The 21,978-nt window shown below is 55.3% G+C and overlaps 1 protein-coding gene across 5 annotated transcripts in view; it reads left to right on the forward strand.

The window, feature by feature from the left end:
• The window catches only part of LOC142492494 (multifunctional protein CAD-like), a 204,035-nt gene that overhangs the window by 27,238 nt on the left and 154,819 nt on the right, over positions 1–21,978 (forward strand). For 3 of the 5 annotated variants that reach the window (XM_075595154.1, XM_075595157.1, XM_075595158.1), the window contains exons 7-12: positions 5,770–5,882; positions 10,525–10,673; positions 11,321–11,452; positions 14,230–14,463; positions 14,910–15,131; positions 16,718–16,906. In XM_075595154.1, coding sequence (XP_075451269.1) covers positions 5,770–5,882; positions 10,525–10,673; positions 11,321–11,452; positions 14,230–14,463; positions 14,910–15,131; positions 16,718–16,906 — 1,039 coding nt within the window. Of the gene's footprint in view, positions 1–5,769; positions 5,883–10,524; positions 10,674–11,320; positions 11,453–12,286; positions 12,326–12,734; positions 12,774–14,229; positions 14,464–14,909; positions 15,132–16,717; positions 16,907–21,978 lie in introns of all 5 variants that reach the window. The other 2 variants (XM_075595156.1, XM_075595155.1) reach the window with 2 other exon arrangements.

Raw genomic sequence — 21,978 nt, forward strand, 5'->3', positions numbered from 1 at the left:
GAATGTGTGCAGCAGTTACGTGTGTCGGTGAATGTGTGCAGCGGTTACGTGTGTGTCGGTGAATGTGTGCAGCGGTTACGTGTGTGTCGGTGAATGTGTGCAGCGGTTACGTGTGTGTCGGTGAATGTGTGCAGCGGTTACGTGTGTGTCGGTGAATGTGTGCAGCGGTTACGTGTGTGTCGGTGAATGCGTGCAGCGGTTACGTGTGTGCGGCGGTTACGTGTGTGTCGGTGAATGTGTGCAGCGGTTACGTGTGTGTCGGTGAATGTGTGCAGCGGTTACGTGTGTGCGGTGGTTACGTGTGTGTGTCGGTGAATGTGTGCAGCGGTTACGTGTGTGTCGGTGAATGTGTGCAGCGGTTACGTGTGTGTCGGTGAATGTGTGCAGCGGTTACGTGTGTGCGGTGGTTACGTGTGTGTGTCGGTGAATGTGTGCGGCGGTTACGTGTGTGTCGGTGAATGCGTGCAGCGGTTACGTGTGTGTCGGTGAATGTGTGCGGCGGTTACGTGTGTGTCGGTGAATGTGTGCGGCGGTTACGTGTGTGTCGGTGAATGTGTGCGGCGGTTACGTGTGTGTCGGTGAATGTGTGCAGCGGTTACGTGTGTGTCGGTGAATGTGTGCAGCGGTTACGTGTGTGTCGGTGAATGTGTGCAGCGGTTACGTGTGTGTCGGTGAATGTGTGCAGCGGTTACGTGTGTGCGGTGGTTACGTGTGTGTGTCGGTGAATGTGTGCGGCGGTTACGTGTGTGTCGGTGAATGTGTGCAGCGGTTACGTGTGTGTCGGTGAATGTGCAGCGGTTACGTGTGTGTCGGTGAATGTGTGCAGCGGTTACGTGTGTCGGTGAATGTGTGCAGCGGTTACGTGTGTGTCGGTGAATGTGTGCAGCGGTTACGTGTGTGTCGGTGAATGTGTGCAGCGGTTACGTGTGTGTCGGTGAATGTGTGCAGCGGTTACGTGTGTGTCGGTGAATGTGTGCAGCGGTTACGTGTGTGTCGGTGAATGCGTGCAGCGGTTACGTGTGTGTCGGTGAATGCGTGCAGCGGTTACGTGTGTGTCGGTGAATGCGTGCAGCGGTTACGTGTGTGTCGGTGAATGCGTGCAGCGGTTACGTGTGTGTCGGTGAATGTGTGCAGCGGTTACGTGTGTGTCAATGAATGTGTGCGGCGGTTACGTGTGTGTCGGTGAATGTGTGCGGCGGTTACGTGTGTGTCGGTGAATGTGTGCAGCGGTTACGTGTGTGTCGGTGAATGTGTGCAGCGGTTACGTGTGTGTCGGTAAATGTGTGCAGCGGTTACGTGTGTCGGTGAATGTGTGCAGCGGTTACGTGTGTGTCGGTGAATGTGTGCAGCGGTTACGTGTGTGTCGGTGAATGTGTGCAGCGGTTACGTGTGTGTCGGTGAATGTGTGCAGCGGTTACGTGTGTGTCGGTGAATGTGTGCGGCGGTTACGTGTGTGTCGGTGAATGTGTGCGGCGGTTACGTGTATGTCGGTGAATGTGTGCAGCGGTTACGTGTGTGTCGGTGAATGTGTGCGGCGGTTACGTGTGTGTCGTTGAATGTGTGCGACGGTTACGTGTGTGTCGGTGAATGTGTGCGGCGGTTACGTGTGTGTCGGTGAATGTGTGCAGCGGTTACGTGTGTGTCGGTGAATGTGCGGCGGTTACGTGTGTGTCGGTGAATGTGTGTGTCGGTGAATGTGTGCGGCGGTTACGTGTGTGTCGGTGAATGTGTGCGGCGGTTACGTGTGTGTCGGTGAATGTGTGCGGCGGTTACGTGTGTGTCGGTGAATGTGTGCGGCGGTTACGTGTGTGTCGGTGAATGTGTGCAGCGGTTACGTGTGTGTCGGTGAATGTGTGCAGCGGTTACGTGTGTGTCGGTGAATGTGTGCAGCGGTTACGTGTGTGTCGGTGAATGTGTGCAGCGGTTACGTGTGTGCGGTGGTTACGTGTGTGTGTCGGTGAATGTGTGCGGCGGTTACGTGTGTGTCGGTGAATGTGCGGCGGTTACGTGTGTGTCGGTGAATGTGTGTGTTGGTGAATGTGTGCGGCGGTTACGTGTGTGTCGGTGAATGTGTGCGGCGGTTACGTGTGTGTCGGTGAATGTGTGCGGCGGTTACGTGTGTGTCGGTGAATGTGTGCGGCGGTTACGTGTGTGTCGGTGAATGTGTGCAGCGGTTACGTGTGTGTCGGTGAATGTGTGCAGCGGTTACGTGTGTGTCGGTGAATGTGTGCAGCGGTTACGTGTGTGTCGGTGAATGTGTGCAGCGGTTACGTGTGTGCGGTGGTTACGTGTGTGTGTCGGTGAATGTGTGCGGCGGTTACGTGTGTGTCGGTGAATGTGTGCAGCGGTTACGTGTGTGTCGGTGAATGTGTGCAGCGGTTACGTGTGTGTCGGTGAATGCGTGCAGCGGTTACGTGTGTGTCGGTGAATGTGTGCAGCGGTTACGTGTGTGTCGGTGAATGCGTGCAGCGGTTACGTGTGTGTCGGTGAATGCGTGCAGCGGTTACGTGTGTGTCGGTGAATGCGTGCAGCGGTTACGTGTGTGTCGGTGAATGTGTGCAGCGGTTACGTGTGTGTCGGTGAATGTGTGCGGCGGTTACGTGTGTGGCGGTGAATGTGTGCAGCGGTTACGTGTGTGTCGGTGAATGTGTGCAGCGGTTACGTGTGTGCGGTGGTTACGTGTGTGTGTCGGTGAATGTGTGCGGCGGTTACGTGTGTGTCGGTGAATGTGTGCAGCGGTTACGTGTGTGTCGGTGAATGTGCGGCGGTTACGTGTGTGTCGGTGAATGTGTGTGTCGGTGAATGTGTGTGTCGGTGAATGTGTGCGGCGGTTACGTGTGTGTCGGTGAATGTGTGCGGCGGTTACGTGTGTGTCGGTGAATGTGTGCGGCGGTTACGTGTGTGTCGGTGAATGTGTGCGGCGGTTACGTGTGTGTCGGTGAATGTGTGCAGCGGTTACGTGTGTGTCGGTGAATGTGTGCGGCGGTTACGTGTGTGTCAGTGAATGTGTGCAGCGGTTACGTGTGTGCGGTGGTTACGTGTGTCTGTCGGTGAATGTGTGCGGCGGTTACGTGTGTGTCGGTGAATGTGTGCAGCGGTTACGTGTGTGTCGGTGAATGTGTGCAGCGGTTACGTGTGTGTCGGTGAATGTGTGCAGCGGTTACGTGTGTGTCGGTGAATGCGTGCAGCGGTTACGTGTGTGTCGGTGAATGCGTGCAGCGGTTACGTGTGTGTCGGTGAATGCGTGCAGCGGTTACGTGTGTGTCGGTGAATGTGTGCAGCGGTTACGTGTGTGTCAATGAATGTGTGCGGCGGTTACGTGTGTGTCGGTGAATGTGTGCGGCGGTTACGTGTGTGTCGGTGAATGTGTGCAGCGGTTACGTGTGTGTTGGTGAATGTGTGCAGCGGTTACGTGTGTGTCGGTGAATGTGTGCAGCGGTTACGTGTGTCGGTGAATGTGTGCAGCGGTTACGTGTGTGTCGGTGAATGTGTGCAGCGGTTACGTGTGTGTCAATGAATGTGTGCGGCGGTTACGTGTGTGTCGGTGAATGCGTGCGGCGGTTACGTGTGTGTCGGTGAATGTGTGCGGCGGTTACGTGTGTGTCGGTGAATGTGTGCAGCGGTTACGTGTGTGTCGGTGAATGTGTGCGGCGGTTACGTGTGTGTCGGTGAATGTGTGCGGCGGTTACGTGTGTGTCGGTAAATGTGTGTGTCGGTGAATGTGTGCAGCGGTTACGTGTGTGTCGGTGAATGTGCGGCGGTTACGTGTGTGTCGGTGAATGTGTGTGTCGGTGAATGTGTGCGGCGGTTACGTGTGTGTCGGTGAATGTGTGTGTCGGTGAATGTGTGTGTCGGTGAATGTGTGTGTCGGTGAATGTGTGTGTCGGTGAATGTGTGCGGCGGTTACGTGTGTGTCGGTGAATGTGTGCAGCGGTTACGTGTGTGTCGGTGAATGTGTGCAGCGGTTACGTGTGTGTCGGTGAATGTGTGCAGCGGTTACGTGTGTGTCGGTGAATGTGTGCAGCGGTTACGTGTGTGTCGGTGAATGTGTGCAGCGGTTACGGGTGTGTCGGTGAATGTGTGCAGCGGTTACGTGTGTGCGGTGGTTACGTGTGTGTGTCGTTGAATGTGTGCGGCGGTTACGTGTGTGTCGGTGAATGCGTGCAGCGGTTACGTGTGTGTCGGTGAATGCGTGCAGCGGTTACGTGTGTGTCGGTGAATGCGTGCAGCGGTTACGTGTGTGTCGGTGAATGCGTGCAGCGGTTACGTGTGTGTCGGTGAATGCGTGCAGCGGTTACGTGTGTGTCGGTGAATGTGTGCAGCGGTTACGTGTGTGTCAATGAATGTGTGCGGCGGTTACGTGTGTCGGTGAATGTGTGCAGCGGTTACGTGTGTGTCGGTGAATGTGTGCAGCGGTTACGTGTGTGTCGGTGAATGTGTGCAGCGGTTACGTGTGTGTCGGTGAATGTGTGCAGCGGTTACGTGTGTGTCGGTGAATGTGTGCGGCGGTTACGTGTGTGTCGGTGAATGTGTGCGGCGGTTACGTGTGTGTCGGTGAATGTGTGCGGCGGTTACGTGTGTGTCGGTGAATGTGTGCGGCGGTTACGTGTGTGTCGGTGAATGTGTGCGGCGGTTACGTGTGTGTCGGTGAATGTGTGCGGCGGTTACGTGTGTGTCGGTGAATGTGTGCGGCGGTTACGTGTGTGTCGGTGAATGTGTGCGGCGGTTACGTGTGTGTCGGTGAATGTGTGCGGCGGTTACGTGTGTGTCGGTGAATGTGTGCGGCGGTTACGTGTGTGTCGGTGAATGTGTGCACCGGTTACGTGTGTCGGTGAATGTGTGCACCGGTTACGTGTTTGTCGGTGAATGTGTGCGGCGGTTACGTGTGTGTCGGTGAATGTGTGCGGCGGTTACGTGTTTGTCGGTGAATGTGTGCAGCGGTTACGTGTGTGTCGGTGAATGTGTGCGGCGGTTACGTGTGTCGGTGAATGTGTGCGGCGGTTACGTGTGTGTCGGTGAATGTGTGCGGCGGTTACGTGTGTCGGTGAATGTGTGCGGCGGTTACGTGTGTGTCGGTGAATGAGCGCGTCGCGGTTACGTGTGTGTCGGTGAATGCGTGCGGCGGTTACGTGTGTGTCGGTGAATGCGTGCGGCGGTTACGTGTGTGTCGGTGAATGTGTGCGGCGGTTACGTGTGTGTCGGTGAATGTGTGCGGCGGTTACGTGTGTGTCGGTGAATGTGTGCGGCGGTTACGTGTGTGTCGGTGAATGTGTGCGGCGGTTACGTGTGTGTCGGTGAATGCGTGCGGCGGTTACGTGTGTGTCGGTGAATGCGTGCGGCGGTTACGTGTGTGTCGGTGAATGCGTGCGGCGGTTACGTGTGTGTCGGTGAATGCGTGCGGCGGTTACGTGTGTCGGTGAATGTGTGCGGCGGTTACGTGTGTGTCGGTGAATGTGCGCGTCGCGGTTACGTGTGTGTCGGTGAATGTGCGCGTCGCGGTTACGTGTGTGTCGGTGAATGTGCGCGTCGCGGTTACGTGTGTGTCGGTGAATGTGTGCGGCGGTTACGTGTGTGTCGGTGAATGTGCGCGTCGCGGTTACAGAGCATTGGGTGCCGGTAGGAGGGCTCGGCAGCTAGCAGTGCTCACCGGCCCGATTTTAACCCCTTCTCCCCCACTGGGGCAGCACATCACGTGGCAGGTCACGCAGGGACGCGGTCGGGGTTTGCCCTGTGACGTCCCCTCATTCTCCGCCCGTCTCCCCTTCTCAGTGTCCAGTTCCACCCGGAGCACCGGGCCGGCCCCATGGACCTCGTCGGCCTGTTTGATGTTTTCCTGGACACGGTGCGAGACGTGAAGGCCGGGACGGTGGGAGCCAGGACAGGTGAGTGGAGACCAGGACCTCCAGCCGGGGCACCCGGTCACACAGGGTGGCTAACTCCAGGCCTCGGGCCACCAACAGGCCAGGTATTGGGGGGGTCGGGGTCCCCTGTGGATACCCTGTTAGATGAAAGGCCGGGGCGGGGTCCCCCGTGGATACTCCATTAGATGACAGATCGGGTAGGCTGGGGTGGGGTCCCCCGTGGATACCCCGTTAGATGACAGATCGGGCAGGCTGGGGTGGGGTCCCCCGTGGATACCCCATTAGATGACAGATCGGGGCGGTGTCCCCTGTGGATGGCAGATCGGGCGGTGTCTGTTAGAAAAGCCTCCCCTCGATATAATAATCAGGAATCCTGTTAAGTTAAAAAATCAGCGTTCTTTATTATTCTTTCTTCAATCTGCTTTCATGTAGCGAGGATACCGCATATTATAGTATACAGCTCAGCTCAGCTTAACGTATTTGAAGTTATTCGATGTAACGAGCATCTTTAGCATGTAGTAATGTACGAGTAACATTGCTCCCTTCTTATACACTCAGAACAGAGACAGTAATCGCTGCGTTTGCTAACTTGCTCTAAAGAACATACGTGTTTCTCACGAAACTAAAACACACTGATTTCTCAGGAAGATAAAGAACTTAGAAAAATATATATTAGAGCTAGAAAGAGAGACAGATATATCGGAAAATATAAAACACGGACAGAAATCCTAGGGAATGTTTAGATAACTAGACAAAGCTAGGAACAGCTGTAAAACAGGGTCATACCTCTCAGATACAATGTGTGGGAAAGAGGGGTTTGAATCTGGGCAAAGCAAGTCTTATCTCTAACACATACATCCTGTCACACGTCTTATCTCTAACACATACATCCTGTCACACGTCTTATCTCTCACATATACATCCTGTCACTCTGTCACGTCTTATCTCTAACATATACATCCTGTCACTCTGTTTCTCATCTTATCTCTCACACATACATCCTGTCTCAAGTCTTATCTCTAACACATACATCCTGTCACTCTGTCACACGTCTTATCTCTCACACATACATCCTGTCACTCTGTCACACGTCTTATCTCTCACACATACATCCTGTCTCAAGTCTTATCTCTCACACATACATCCTGTCACTCTGTTTCACGTCTTATCTCTAACATATACATCCTGTCACTCTGTTTCACGTCTTATCTCTAACATATATACATCCTGTCACTCTGTTTCACGCCTTATCTCTAACACATACATCCTGTCACTGTCACACGTCTTATCTCTCACACATACATCCTGTCACTCTGTTTCCCGTCTTATCTGTAACACATACATCCTGTCACTCTGTCACACGTCTTATCTCTCACATATACATCCTGTCACTCTGTTTCCCGTCTTATCTGTAACACATACATCCTGTCACTCTGTCACACGTCTTATCTCTCACATATACATCCTGTCACTCTGTTTCACGTCTTATCTGTAACATATACATCCTGTCACTCTGTTTCCCGTCTTATCTGTAACATATACATCCTGTCACTCTGTTTCCCGTCTTATCTGTAACACATACATCCTGTCACACGTCTTATCTCTAACACATACATCCTGTCACTCTGTCACACGTCTTATCTCTAACATATACATCCTGTCACTCTGTCACACGTCTTATCTCTAACATATACATCCTGTCACTCTGTCACACGTCTTATCTCTAACACATACATCCTGTCACTCTGTCACACGTCTTATCTCTAACACATACATCCTGTCACTGTCACACGTCTTATCTCTCACATATACATCCTGTCACTCTGTTTCCCGTCTTATCTCTAACACATACATCCTGTCACTCTGTCACACGTCTTATCTCTCACATATACATCCTGTCACTCTGTCTCACGTCTTATCTCTCACATATACATCCTGTCACTCTGTTTCCCGTCTTATCTCTAACATATACATCCTGTCACTCTGTCACACGCCTTATATCTAACACATACATCCTGTCACTCTGTCACACGTCTTATCTCTCACATATACATCCTGTCACACTGTTTCATGTCTTATCTGTAACATATACATCCTGTCACTCTGTCACACGTCTTATCTCTCACACATACATCCTGTCACTCTGTTTCATGTCTTATCTCTCACATATACATCCTGTCACTCTGTCACACGTCTTATCTCTCACACATACATCCTGTCACTCTGTCACACGCCTTATCTCTAACACATACATCCTGTCACTCTGTCACACGCCTTATCTCTAACACATACATCCTGTCACTTTGTCACACGTCTTATCTCTCACATATACATCCTGTCACACTGTTTCATGTCTTATCTGTAACATATACATCCTGTCACTCTGTTTCATGTCTTATCTGTAACATATACATCCTGTCACTCTGTTTCATGTCTTATCTCTCACATATACATCCTGTCACTCTGTCACACGTCTTATCTCTAACACATACATCCTGTCACTGTCACACGTCTTATCTCTCACACATACATCCTGTCACTCTGTTTCATGTCTTATCTCTCACATATACATCCTGTCACTCTGTTTCATGTCTTATCTCTAACACATACATCCTGTCACACGTCTTATCTCTCACATATACATCCTGTCACTCTGTCACGTCTTATCTCTAACATATACATCCTGTCACTCTGTCACACGTCTTATCTCTAACCCATACATCCTGTCACTCTGTTTCATGTCTTATCTCTCACATATACATCCTGTCACTCTGTCACACGTCTTATCTCTAACCCATACATCCTGTCACTCTGTCACACGTCGCCCCCGATACCGTTAGTTTCAGGCTGCCCATACGGCGGGGGCCGTGGTGCGTTTTGCCCGCGCGGAGGCTGGTCAGTGAGCGGGTGCTTACCTGCGCGTGCCGAGAGGCGTCATAGTGCTGGTTTGCCCTCATTGGGCGAACCGCTCACGTGACCGGCCTGTCGCGCCAAGAAATCAGTTTGGACTGATTTCTTGCGCAATGCGCTCCCACGCCCGCACGCCGCATGGACGCGAACACTGCCTTAAGGCGGTCTGTACGCTCAGCGCAGTCTGTACGCTCAGCGCAGTCTGTACGCTCAGCGCAGTCTGTACGCTCAGCGCAGTCTGTACGCTCAGCGCAGTCTGTACGCTCAGCGCAGTCTGTACGCTCAGCGCAGTCTGTACGCTCAGCGCAGTCTGTACGCTCAGCGCAGTCTGTACGCTCAGCGCAGTCTGTACGCTCAGCGCAGTCTGTACGCTCAGCGCAGTCTGTACGCTCAGCGCAGTCCCCACCTAAGAATCCTTCCATGAGAAAGCGTGAGCAGCTCTGTAACATTTTAACCTGAAATCTCTATATCTCTCTCCTACTTAATATGGAAAATATATAGATAATCAAATAACATATCGGGGGCCCCCCGATAGATGACAGGCCGGAGCGGGGCCCCCCGATAGATGACAGGCCGGAGCGGGGCCCCGATACCGTTAGTTTCAGGCTGCCCATACGGCGGGGGCCGTGGTGCGTTTTGCCCGCGCGGAGGCTGGTCAGTGAGCGGGTGCTTACCTGCGCGTGCCGAGAGGCGTCATAGTGCTGGTTTGCCCTCATTGGGCGAACCGCTCACGTGACCGGCCTGTCGCGCCAAGAAATCAGTTTGGACTGATTTCTTGCGCAATGCGCTCCCACGCCCGCACGCCGCATGGACGCGAACACTGCCTTAAGGCGGTCTGTACGCTCAGCGCAGTCTGTACGCTCAGCGCAGTCTGTACGCTCAGCGCAGTCTGTACGCTCAGCGCAGTCTGTACGCTCAGCGCAGTCTGTACGCTCAGCGCAGTCTGTACGCTCAGCGCAGTCTGTACGCTCAGCGCAGTCTGTACGCTCAGCGCAGTCTGTACGCTCAGCGCAGTCTGTACGCTCAGCGCAGTCTGTACGCTCAGCGCAGTCTGTACGCTCAGCGCAGTCCCCACCTAAGAATCCTTCCATGAGAAAGCGTGAGCAGCTCTGTAACATTTTAACCTGAAATCTCTATATCTCTCTCCTACTTAATATGGAAAATATATAGATAATCAAATAACATATCGGGGGCCCCCCGATAGATGACAGGCCGGAGCGGGGCCCCCCGATAGATGACAGGCCGGAGCGGGGCCCCCCGTTAGATGACAGGCCGGAGCGGGGCCCCCCGTTAGATGACAGGCCGGAGCGGGGCCCCCCGTTAGATGACAGGCCGGAGCGGGGCCCCCCGTTAGATGACAGGCCGGAGCGGGGCCCCCCGTTAGATGACAGGCCGGAGCGGGGCCCCCCGTTAGATGACAGGCCGGAGCGGGGCCCCCCGTTAGATGACAGGCCGGGGCGGGGCCCCCCGTTAGATGACAGGCCGGAGCGGGGCCCCCCGTTAGATGACAGGCCGGAGCGGGGCCCCCCGTTAGATGACAGGCCGGAGCGGGGCCCCCCGTTAGATGACAGGCCGGAGCGGGGCCCCCCGTTAGATGACAGGCCGGAGCGGGGCCCCCCGTTAGATGACAGGCCGGAGCGGGGCCCCCCGTTAGATGACAGGCCGGGGCGGGGCCCCCCGTTAGATGACAGGCCGGAGCGGGGCCCCCCGCGGTTACCCCGTTAGATGCCTTCACGCTGCTCTCCCTCCCCAGTGAAGCAGCGTCTGTCCGATCTCCTGACGTACCCCGACTCTCCCAGCGTCGCTGACCTGCAGGCCTCTCGCCCTCGCAAGGTGCTGATCCTCGGCTCGGGGGGGCTCTCTATCGGACAGGCCGGGGAGTTTGATTACTCCGGATCTCAGGTAACTCACGTCGCTGCGTCCCTGAGCTCGCGGGGTGTTACTGTCACCCTAACCTGAGAGGGACCGATGCCAACGAATCAACCCCCCCCCTGTACACGCGCAGAGCCGCCCTGTACGTATCCCCCCTGCACACGCGCAGCCGCCCTGTACGTATCCCCTCCCCCCCCCCCGCGGTCCATACAGATGTGCACTGTATATATGGGCCCACAATGCAGTGCGATTTATGTGTCCGTGGTGTTGTGGCAGTGATGGGGTTACGGCGCCTGGGATCCCAGCTTCCTGTTTCACTGTGTGGCGCGCTCCCCCCCCCGTGTGGCGCGCTCCCCCCCCCCGTGTGGCGCGGTCCCCCCCCCTGTGTGGCGCGCTCCCCCTCCCCCGTGTGGCGCCCTCCCCCCCCGTGTGGCGCGCTCCCCCCCCCCCCGTGTGGCGCGCTCCCCCCCCCGTGTGGCGCGCTCCCCCCCAACCCCCCCCGTGTGGCGCGCTCCCCCTCCCCCGTGTGGCGCCCTCCCCCCCGTGTGGCGCGCTCCCCCCCCCCGTGTGGCGCGCTCCCCCCCCCGTGTGGCGCGCTCCCCCCCAACCCCCCCCGTGTGGCGCGCTCCCACCCCCCCGTGAGTCGCGTGACGCTCTCCCTCTCCGATTACTTCCAGGCCATTAAAGCGCTGAAGGAGGAGAATATTCAGACGGTGCTGATTAACCCTAACATTGCCACGGTGCAGACCTCCAAAGGCCTGGCAGACAAAGTGTACTTCCTACCCATCATCCCCGAGTACGTCACGCAGGTGAGTGTCCCCTCACCCTCCCCCCCAGGTGTACTTCCTTCCCATCATCCCCGAGTACGTCACGCAGGTGAGTGTCCCCTCACCCTCCCCCCCAGGTGTACTTCCTTCCCATCATCCCCGAGTACGTCACGCAGGTGAGTGTCCCCCCCCCTCCCCCCCAGGTGTACTTCCTACCCATCATCCCCGAGTACGTCACGCAGGTGAGTGTGTCCCACCCCCCCCCAGGTGTACTTCCTACCCATCATCCCCGAGTACGTCACGCAGGTGAGTGTCCCCCCCCCCAGGTGTAGTTCCTACCCATCATCCCCGAGTACGTCACGCAGGTGAGTGTCCCCCCCCCCGGTGTACTTCCTTCCCATCATCCCCGAGTACGTCACGCAGGTGAGTGTCCCCCCCCCCAGGTGTACTTCCTACCCATCATCCCCGAGTACGTCACGCAGGTGAGTGTCCCCGTCCCCCCCAGGTGTACTTCCTACCCATCATCCCCGAGTACGTCACGCAGGTGAGTGTCCCCCCCCTCCCCCCCAGGTGTACTTCCTTCCCATCATCCCCGAGTACGTCACGCAGGTGAGTGTCCCCGTCCCCCCCAGGTGTACTTCCTTCCCATCATCCCCGAGTACGTCACGCAGGTGAGTGTCCCCCCCCCTCCCCCCCAGGTGTACTTCCTTCCCATCATCCCCGAGTACGTCACGCAGGTGAGTGTCCCCCCCCCTCCCCCCCAGGTGTACTTCCTTCCCATCATCCCCGAGTACGTCACGCAGGTGAGTGTGTCCCCCAGGTGTACTTCCTACCCATCATCCCCGAGTACGTCACGCAGGTGAGTGTGTCCCCCAGGTGTACTTCCTTCCCATCATCCCCGAGTACGTCACGCAGGTGAGTGTCCCCCCCAGGTGTACTTCCTTCCCATCATCCCCGAGTACGTCACGCAGGTGAGTGTGTCCCCCAGGTGTACTTCCTACCCATCATCCCCGAGTACGTCACGCAGGTGAGTGTGTCCCCCAGGTGTACTTCCTTCCCATCATCCCCGAGTACGTCACGCAGGTGAGTGTGTCCCCCAGGTGTACTTCCTTCCCATCATCCCCGAGTACGTCACGCAGGTGAGTGTCCCCCCCAGGTGTACTTCCTTCCCATCATCCCCGAGTACGTCACGCAGGTGAGTGTGTCCCCCAGGTGTACTTCCTTCCCATCATCCCCGAGTACGTCACGCAGGTGAGTGTGTCCCCCAGGTGTACTTCCTTCCCATCATCCCCGAGTACGTCACGCAGGTGAGTGTGTCCCCCAGGTGTACTTCCTTCCCATCATCCCCGAGTACGTCACGCAGGTTAGTGTCCCCTCACCCTCCCCCCCAGGTGTACTTCCTTCCCATCATCCCAGAGTACGTCACGCAGGTGAGTGTCCCCTCACCCTCCCCCCCAGGTGTACTTCCTACCCATCATCCCAGAGTACGTCACGCAGGTGAGTGTCCCCTCACCCTCCCCCCCAGGTGTACTTCCTGCCCATCATCCCCGAGTACGTCACGCAGGTGAGTGTCCCCTCACCCTCCCCCCCAGGTGTACTTCCTACCCATCATCCCAGAGTACGTCACGCAGGTGAGTGTCCCCTCACCCTCCCCCCCAGGTGTACTTCCTGCCCATCATCCCCGAGTACGTCACGCAGGTGAGTGTCCCCTCACCCTCCCAGGTGTACTTCCTACCCATCATCCCCGAGTACGTCACGCAGGTGAGTGTCCCCTCACCCTCCCAGGTGTACTTCCTGCCCATCATCCCCGAGTACGTCACGCAGGTGAGTGTGTCCCCCCCCCCCAGGTGTACTTCCTTCCCATCATCCCCGAGTACGTCACGCAGGCGAGTGTCCCTCCTCCCCCCCCCCTCTCCCTAGGTGCGGGGGTCACAGGCGAGTGTCCCCCCCCTCCCCCCCCCTCTCCCTAGGTGCGGGGGTCACAGGCGAGTGTGTCCCCCCTCCCCCCCCCCTCTCCCTAGGTGCGGGGGTCACAGGCGAGTGTCCCCACACCCTCGCGAGTACGTCACGCAGGCGAGTGTCCCCTCCTCCCGCCCCCCCCCCTCCCCTCTCCCTAGGTGCGGGGGTCACAGGCGAGTGTCCCCTCCTCCCGCCCCCCCCCCCTCCCCTCTCCCTAGGTGCGGGGGTCACAGGCGAGTGTCCCTCCTCCCCCCCCCCTCTCCCTAGGTGCGGGGGTCACAGGTGAGTGTCCCCACACCCTCGCGAGTACGTCACGCAGGCGAGTGTCCCTCCCCCCCCCCCCTCTCCCTAGGTGCGGGGGTCACAGGTGAGTGTCCCCACACCCTCGTGAGTACGTCACGCAGGCGAGTGTCCCCTCCTCCCGCCCCCCCCCTCCCCTGTCCCTAGGTGCGGGGGTCACAGGTGAGTGTCCCCACACCCTCGCGAGTACGTCACGCAGGCGAGTGTCCCTCCCCCCCCCCCTCTCCCTAGGTGCGGGGGTCACAGGCGAGTGTCCCCACACCCTCGTGAGTACGTCACGCAGGCGAGTGTCCCCTCCTCCCGCCCCCCCCCCTCCCCTGTCCCTAGGTGCGGGGGTCACAGGTGAGTGTCCCCACACCCTCGCGAGTACGTCACGCAGGCGAGTGTCCCCTCCTCCCGCCCCCCCCCCCCCCTCCCCTGTCCCTAGGTGCGGGGGTCACAGGTGAGTGTCACACTGCAGGTAGCAGACACTTTATTTCTAGCAGTATATAGGCACGTGAGTGGGTGTATATACCCTTACCGGACACGTAGCCGTATCGATGTGTTCACCCCCCCCCCAGGTAATAAAGAGCGAGCGGCCGGACGGGATCCTGCTCACATTCGGGGGGCAGACGGCTCTGAACTGCGGGGTGGAGCTGACCAAGCTGGGCGTCCTGGAGAAGTACAGCGTCCGCGTGCTGGGGACCCCGGTGACCTCCATCGAGATGACCGAGGACCGCAAGGTCTTCGTGGAGAAGATGGAAGAAATCGGGGAGCACGTGGCCCCCAGCGAGGCCGCCTTCTCTCCGGAGCAGGTAACCCCGGGCAGGAGGGCTCAGTCCCACCCCGTACAGCGCCGGCTCCCCCGCCCGAGGTTTTAGAACTGTCCCACACCGCTGGCAGGGGAGAACTCTGTCCCACCCCGTACAGTGCCTGCTGAAGCCCCGGGCGGGGGAGAACTGAGTGACCCGTCTCCTCCTCCAGGCTCGGGCTTCTCTTCCCGAGCTCCCCTGCGGCTGTACCAAGGTTCTGACCCGTCTCCTCCAGGCTCGGGCTTCTCTTCCCGAGCTCCCCTGCGGCTGTACCAAGGTTCTGACCCGTCTCCTCCTCCAGGCTCGGGCCGTGCTTCTCTTCCCGAGCTCCCCTGCGGCTGTACCAAGGTTCTGACCCGTCTCCTCCTCCAGGCTCGGGCCGTGCTTCTCTTCCCGAGCTCCCCTGCGGCTGTACCAAGGTTCTGACCCGTCTCCTCCTCCTCCTCCAGGCTCAGGCCGCTGCGGAGCGCATTGGGTACCCAGTGTTGATACGTGCAGCCTACGCGTTGGGCGGTCTTGGATCTGGCTTCGCACACACCAGGGAGGAGCTGTCGGCTCTGGTGTGCCAGGCGTTTGCCCACACAACCCAGGTCCTGGTGGACAAGTCCCTGAAGGGTTGGAAGGAGATAGAGTACGAGGTGGTGAGGGACGCCTACAACAACTGCATCACGGTGAGTAGAGTGGCGGGAGGTACACTGGGTCCTAATGAGGCCCCCATCATTACATAGTCTTCCAGGTACCGAGGTACTTTCTGCAAAGCTTGTAATGAGATGGCCTGTAGTAGAGGGGTAGAAGTTGGCGGGCACGATGCGGGTCTGTGTGTGTGGGGGGGGGGGGGGTTCTGTGTATGTGGGGGGGGGTGTGGGTCTGTGTGTTTGGGGGGTGTGGGTCTGGTTGTGTGGGTGTGTGTGTGTGGTTGGGTGGGGGTGTGGGTGGGTGTGTGTGGAGAAAATGGAGGTAATCAGCACATTAATAAAGGCAGTGTGCTCAGCTGGTTACCCCTATTTCGTATTGGGGATGAAGGGGTTAATTTTATATGCTGTTCCCATGTACCATTCTCCCCTCTATGCATTGTTGTCCCCTTTTTGCAGGCTTGTCCCTACATGCAGTGCTGAATAACAGGAGCCGTTCCATTAAGACTGCTAATTTAGGAACGGAGTGAGCCAGCACCCTGATTTTTGGTGTGCAGCCTCAGTGTAACCCCCCAAGCGCACACACATTAAAAATATAACTTTGTCATAAGGGAAACATATATTTTTGATGAAGTGCCTTTCTGTTGCAGTTTTAAAATGTACAGGCAGGATGCTATTGTTTCTGCCTGCCTTTGCAATGCATTAAGGAACAAATGTTATGCATACATGAGCCCCCTGTTGAGGTGATGCCTATGGGTCTGGCGGATGAAAGACCCCAGAGTCTTAAAGTGTCATTTAATCAGGATGTTTCTGAGTAGCAGATCCTGTTACTCATCCTGGATATTTCACACCCTGGGACCAAACTCCAGACATTGCGTCCCCAGAAATGAGTGGCCCCTTTTTACTCAGCAGTGCTACCAAGCTGCTTACTGAGCATGCTCAGAGTTACCTGAGCTGGCTGTAGGATTTGCCCATGTGACATGGCAGTTTCTGATAGGAGGAAGATAATTCCTTGCAATGGGATGAGGCTAATGTAACACTTCACAGGTCCTTGTCTTTAAAAGCCCTGGGGATTCTAGAACGAACCCCAAAGAACCAGAAAAGACTTTGCACATTCACAGAAGGATTGGGGCTGGCAATTTGTGCCCTTGCAAAAGGACTTCATTTTAAAAGACAATCTTCTGGTGCTTTGCACCTTTCTGGACATTATCCTCTGTTTCTCTACCCGTACGTGTAATTATTAAGTGTATTCTGCAGTTGTCGTGTGTTTGCCTATCAAGGGAATAAATTTCAGTTTATTTTGCTCAACTTGCTCTGCTCAATTGGGATCCACAAAATATAAATTTGTTATTAAGTGCGTCTATGGTCACTGTGTGTGTGTGTGTGTGTGTGTGTGTCTCGGTGTGTGTGTCTCGGTGTGTGTGTCTTGGTGTGTGTGTGTGTGTGTGTGTGTGTGTGTCTCGGTGTGTGTGTGTGTGTGTCTCGGTGTGTGTGTGTGTCTCGGTGTGTGTGTGTGTGTGTCTCGGTGTGTGTGTGTCTCGGTGTGTGTGTGTGTGTGGCGTAGGAGGGGGCGTTCCCTCTGGTGCTGGTTGTGTGACTGATGCCCCTCCTACCGTTCTCCCTAGGTGTGCAACATGGAGAACGTGGACCCCCTGGGCATCCATACGGGCGAGTCCATCGTGGTGGCTCCTAGCCAGACGCTGAACGACCGCGAGTATAACATGCTACGCAACACGGCCATCAAGGTCATCCAGCACCTGGGCATCGTGGGAGAGTGCAACATCCAGTACGCGCTGAACCCGGAGTCCGAGCAGGTAACCGTGGCGCCGGGGCAGGGAGGCGACGCCTTCGCTTGCGCTAACCTTCTCCATGCTGCATGTTCATACATCAACTTTCTATTCACCTGTCCTGTCCTGGGCATCCTCCCGTGGCAGCACGTGGCTATGGGATGTCTCTCCTCTTCCTGTCCTGGATATCCTCCCGTGGCTGCACGTGCTATGAGAAGACTCTCCTCTTCCTGTCCTGGACATCCTCCCGTGGCAGCACGTGGATATGGGAAGACTCTCCTCTTCCTGTCGTGGACATCCTCCCGTGGCTGCACGTGCTATGGGAAGACTCTCCTCTTCCTGTCCTGGACATCCTCCCGTGGCTGCACGTGCTATGGGAAGACTCTCCTCTTCCTGTCCTGGACATCCTCCCGTGGCAGCACGTGGATATGGGAAGACTCTCCTCTTCCTGTCCTGGACATCCTCCCGTGGCTGCACGTGCTATGGGAAGACTCTCCTCTTCCTGTCCTGGACATACTCCCGTGGCTGCACGTGATATGGGAAGACTCTCCTCTTTCTGTCCTGGACATCCTTCCGTGGCTGCACGTGGATATGGGAAGACTCTCCTCTTCCTACAAGTAGTGCCGTGCTTTCCTGGACATCCTCCCGTGGCAGCACGTGCTATGGGAAGGCTCTCCTCTTCCTACAAGTAGTGCCGTGCTTTCCTGGACATCCTCCCGTGGCAGCACGTGGCTATGGGAAGACTCCTCTTCCTGTCGTGGACATCCTCCCGTGGCAGCACGTGCTATGGGATGTCTCTCCTCTTCCTACAAGAAGGGCCGTCCTTTCCTGGACATACTCCCGTGGCAGCACGTGCTATGGGAAGACTCTCCTCTTCCTACAAGTAGGGCCGTCCTTTCCTGGACATCCTCCCGTGGCAGCACGTGCTATGGGAAGGCTCTCCTCTTCCAACAAATAGGGCCGTCCTGTCCTGGACATCCTCCCGTGGCAGCACGTGCTATGGGAAGGCTCTCCTCTTCCTGTCGTGGACATCCTCCCGTGGCAGCACGTGCTATGGGAAGACTCTCCTCTTCCTGTCCTGGACATCCTCCCGTGGCTGCACGTGCTATGGGAAGACTCTCCTCTTCCTACAAGTAGGGCCGTCCTTTCCTGGACATCCTCCCGTGGCAGCACGTGCTATGGGAAGACTCTCCTCTTCCTACAAGTAGGGCCGTCCTTTCCTGGACATCCTCCCGTGGCAGCACGTGCTATGGGAAGGCTCTCCTCTTCCTGTCCTGGACATCCTCCCGTGGCAGCACGTGCTATGGGAAGACTCTCCTCTTCCTGTCCTGGACATCCTCCCGTGGCTGCACGTGCTATGGGAAGGCTCTCCTCTTCCTACAAGTAGTGCCGTCCTTTCCTGGACATCCTCCCGTGGCAGCACGTGCTATGGGAAGACTCTCCTCTTCCTACAAGTAGGGCCGTCCTCTCCTGGACATCCTCCCGTGGCAGCAAGTGCTATGGGAAGACTCTGCTCTTCCGGTCCTGGACATCCTCCCATGGCAGCATGTGCTATGGGAAGGCTCTCCTCTTCCTACATTTAGGGCCGCCCTTTCCTGGACATCCTCCCGTGGCAGCACGTGATATGGGAAGGCTCTCTTCCTACAAGTAGTTCCGTCCTTTCCTGGACATCCTCCTGTGGCCGCACGTCCTATGGGAAGGCTCTCTTCTTCCTGTCCTGGACATCCTCCCGTGGCAGCACGTGGCTATGGGAAGGCTGAACTTCCGCTCAATTCAAAGTATTGAAAGGTAGATCACGAGATGCTTCTATTCGAGATAACAAGCATCTTTAGAGAGTAGAAGGTAGTAACGTATGCGTAACATTGCTCCCTTATACGCTCAGGACGCAGAGCTATAAATCACTCCTCTTAGCTACAGTAACGAGACTAAATGACGTACGTGTTTCTCATGAAGCTAAAACACAGGGTTTCTCAGGAAGATACAGAACTAAGAAAAATATATATCCGAGCTAGAAAGAGACACGCATCAGAAAATATAAAACACGGACACGAATCCTAGGAACTGTTTAAAATAACAGACAGAGCTGGGAACGGGGTCACACCTGTCAGAATATAACTGATAGCTTATAGAAAACGTATGGGAACCCAGGAAAGGAATCTGATCACTAAAAATGTCCTGTTTCAGGCTGCCGTCAAATCCTTCATGAGAAAAACAACTTAAAAACATTTTAACCTATTGTGTGTGTGCGTGTGTGCGCGCGTGTATGCGTGTATGCGTGTGTGTGCGCGCGCGTGTGTGTGTGTATACACACACGCAACTGTTCGGGCCACTTAGCGATGGCCTAAACCGAGCCTTAGTTTTGTGTCACTACTGACATGAGAGAACTCTCTTCCCATAAGCGCTAATGGCCATGTCTATACATACTGCGCTATATGTATTCACACACAGCTGTCTCTTACACATACAAATGTGCAGTGTAATTCTATCCCTATATACCAATAGGGACCACATAGTATCTACACACACTTTCTTAGTAATGCAACACTCTTACATTTTCACACCTACCCACACCATTGATATACACTCCCACCCCACACACACCTTTTGTAAAGCGCTGTATACACTGTGGGCTCTTTATTTATATTTACACACACACACACACACATCACTAACATTCAGGGACTATTTAACATTACAAGTCATAAATCACACACTGCACAGGGGGAGGGATAGGCTTCAGTCAGATACATTCCAGGATGCGCTGTTTCTAAGTTAAACCTTTCTTGCTGTATCCATTGTAACACCGCCGGGAGAGGAGATCAGTGTAACACCGCCGGGAGAGGAGATCAGCGTAACACCGCCGGGAGAGGAGATCAGTGTAACATCGCCGGGAGAGGAGATCAGCGTAACACCGCCGGGAGAGGAGATCAGCATAACACCGCCGGGAGAGGAGATCAGCGTAACACCGCCGGAAGAGGAGATCAGCGTAACACCGCCGGAAGAGGAGATCAGCGTAACTTCGCCGGGAGAGGAGATCAGCGTAACAGCGCCGGGAGAGGAGATCAGCGTAACACCGCCGGGAGAGGAGATCAGCGTAACACCGCCGGGAGAGGAGATCAGCGTAACACCGCCGGGAGAGGAGATCAGCGTGACACCGCCGGGAGAGGAGATCAGCGTGACATCGCCGGGAGAGGAGATCAGCGTAACATCGCCGGGAGAGGAGATCAGCGTAACATCGCCGGGAGAGGAGATCAGCGTAACACCGCCGGGAGAGGAGATCAGCGTAACACCGCCGGGAGAGGAGATCAGCGTAACACCGCCGGTAGAGGAGATCAGCGTAACACCGCCGGTAGAGGAGATCAGCGTAACACCGCCGGGAGAGGAGATCAGCGTAACACCGCCGGGAGAGGAGATCAGTGAGAGCTGGGAATACCGCTCATCTGAAAGACAAGGTTGCAAAATTTGAACCACCTAAACAAGCACTAGCAAAACCGTCAGCCACCCAACAGGCAACAAAAGAAGGTACACGTGCTAAATTAAAACCAGAAGAATCCTTAGCTGATGAAGCTGAAAAGATGGGACATTCTCTTGAAGTGGGTGTGGAATTGCAACTTAACCCCAAAGAGGCTGAACTAGCAACCCCATTGAGTTGGGAAAAGGGCAGAGAGACAGCTTCAAGAGCGGAAAACTCAAAGGGCTGTTTTTAAACGCTCTGCAACTGCTGCCATACAGTATGCCTACAATAAGACGAGCACCCGACGCGAGGGAAATCGCATGACCACGCACATAGCAAAAAGACTATACTTAGAAAAAGTCCTCCTCGAGCGACTGAGGAGTGCTGATTTCAAGCACCTTCGGGATGAGACACGAATAAACTGGAGGAAGGGCTCCAATCCCAGTAGGACTGAGGGTTCTCTTCCTCCATCCACTCTCATTCAAGTCACAGAGATATCTAGAATGAGAGTGAAAGGATGGGCTTTGGCCGTGGCAAGCCCGAGCTTCCCACAAACAGGGGAGGTATGTAACAGGGGAGTTATCCCTGTTCAGGTAATGTGCCTCTAATCCAGCAGTGTGGTGGTTAACTGCTGGTAGTCAATTAACAAACACCACCTGCCTGATTAGATGGCTTAGAAAAGCCTGTCTTTTGAGACAGGAAGTGAGACTCCTTAGCTCACACCTGAGCTGAACTTGGAGACAGAGCAGAGATTGTCCTTGACACTCACAACTTGTCTTGAGCCCTGCCAGAAGAAACAGCAGAGCTGCTTTCAAGTCACAGGGGAAACTTCTAAACCTGAACGCTGACAAACCCTGAGGAAAAGGGAGCAACCAGGGACAGAAGATTTTCCCTCCAAACCACTGCAAACAGATAAGACTTTCATATAGAAGACTTTTTATATCTGTTCATTTCATGCTATATGTTTGGGGCGGGGAGACATGCTTATCTAAGGGAGTTGTGAACCGCATAGTATTTCACTAGAAATACTCCAAGTGAATAGAAGCTTTGTTTACCCCTTGTTTGGATGGTTTCCTGATGTTAAGGAAAAGGCGCAATAAAAGGCTTATTGTCTCCCTTGCATACCTCTGTGAGCGTCCGCCTACATATGGTGTCAGAAGTGGGATGAGAGGGGTCTTTGAAGTGAGAAAGGACCGGAGATTTTTTATGTAAAAAATTTTTTTATGCTTTTTGCCTACAAACAGTCTGAGCAACTTAAAAAAAAAAAAATCTCATGCAGCAGAGATCAGAGTTAAAGTGATACACACCACTGCACTGAAACTTACAAAACCACAGATGGACTCTTTTCCCCAATCCCAAGAGGAGAGAGAGACTGCTGAAGCAGGTAAACCTTATTTGCCTATCACAATAAAGTGTAATATGGTCATTGAAATAGGGGTTTGCCTTCCAGCCATAGTCAGGGTTCAAGAAGTGAGTTAGCCCTTAAAGGGATAGGCATTTGTTGTTTTCAAATGTTTAGCTGAAGCAGTGAATACAAATGTGACCCATGAGCGGTACTGATTCTGCAAGTAAAGGCTGCCACACCGCATAGGACTACCAGTTGTGGATGGAGTATATGCAGAAAAATGTAAAAATTGATGCAAGA

Source organism: Ascaphus truei, chromosome 4 (assembly GCF_040206685.1).
Source record: "Ascaphus truei isolate aAscTru1 chromosome 4, aAscTru1.hap1, whole genome shotgun sequence".
Taxonomy (NCBI): Eukaryota; Metazoa; Chordata; class Amphibia; order Anura; family Ascaphidae; genus Ascaphus; species Ascaphus truei.